The following is a 1,405-nucleotide window of genomic DNA, read 5'->3' as shown; positions in this document are numbered from 1 at the left end:
TTTTTGTGTTATATAATCAAAATGAAGTAAAAATTAAAAAATATAAATAAGAAATATATATATTATATATTATATATATATATTATAAATATTATAAATATTATAAATATTGTAAATATTGTAAATATTGTAAATATTTATTATGTATATATAATTTTTTTATTTATGATCATTAAAATATGAAATAAAAAAAAAAAAAAAAAAAATTTTTGCTATGACGTTAAAATTTTGTTTTGAATTTTTTCTTATAATTTTTTTTTTTTTTTTAAATATATATTTATTTTGTAAGATTGCTCAATTGTAATTTTACACTTATATATATATATATATATATATTATATATATATTTCCTCTTGATTGTTTGCTTTTTATTATGTGTTTTAATAAGTTATAGGATTATTATGAAAATATAAAAATATATATATTTCATTTGAACCATAATATATAACGATGAAAGAAATGAACTTTAAATTAATACATACATATGTAAATATATATATATATATATATATATTGAAAATATGATAAATAAACAAATCAAAGGACAAATTATGCACAAATCACACATATAAAATAAAAAGTGGACATTCTTAAAAAAAAAACAAAACAAAAAAAAAAATATGTATATATATATATATATATATATATATATATATTTATTTATTTATTTATAGTTATTTTTTTTTTATCTTTGATGTGTTAATTCCATAAGGTTCCTTCAAACTTATTAAAAATAACATTTTCATCTTGCACATAATATAATTTCACTTTTTTGTACATAATTTTTTTTATAAACTTTTTATATTTATAATTTGTTTTCTCCTTTTGGTTATATGTAGATTTATTATTTAATATAAGACCATCCTCATTTTTATTATTAATGTTAATTAAATAAGAATCCTTTTGTGTACATTCACAAGTTGTGCGTTGATCTGTTGAATAATTATCTGTTTCTTCTTCAAAACTTGTAGTATCAAAAAAGTTGTAGGACTCTTCTTTTTTCCCATTTCCTTTTATTTTCTTATTTGACATAATGTTGTTAAAAATATTTATGATTTTGTAATTTTTCTTCAACTTGTACATTTGGCTGTTTTTAGATACATACATTAAAGTAAACTTAATAAATTTATCTTGACACATGGATTTTAATAGAAAGTTCAGGTCACAAAAGTTCATAAGTTCAACACTTTTATATATCTGTAACAAAAAAAAAGGGGGGGGGGAAATAAATATACTCATTATAAATACATACATATATATTAAAAAAGCATGACAACACATGTAAATGTAAATGTAAATATAAATGTAAATGTATATGTATATGTATATATATATATATATATATATATATATATATATATATATATATATATATGTATATATGTATATATTTATAATGATCGAT

At 16.2% G+C, this 1,405-nt stretch overlaps 1 protein-coding gene across 1 annotated transcript in view; it reads right to left on the bottom strand.

Annotated features, from left to right (window-relative positions):
- Positions 1-699: 699 nt before the first annotated feature.
- The window catches only part of PRSY57_0401000 (hypothetical protein), a gene marked incomplete at both ends in the record, with an annotated part of 12,307 nt that continues 11,601 nt past the window's right edge, over positions 700-1,405 (bottom strand). Inside the window, one exon of the mRNA XM_020114488.1 lies at positions 700-1,197. Coding sequence (XP_019970765.1) covers positions 700-1,197 — 498 coding nt within the window. The remainder of the gene's footprint in view (positions 1,198-1,405) is intronic.

This window comes from Plasmodium reichenowi, chromosome 4 (assembly GCF_001601855.1).
Source record: "Plasmodium reichenowi strain SY57 chromosome 4, whole genome shotgun sequence".
Lineage (NCBI taxonomy): Eukaryota > Apicomplexa > Aconoidasida > Haemosporida > Plasmodiidae > Plasmodium > Plasmodium reichenowi.
Note: the sequence above shows the minus strand (reverse complement) of the source record. Positions and strands in the feature narration are given on the sequence as shown.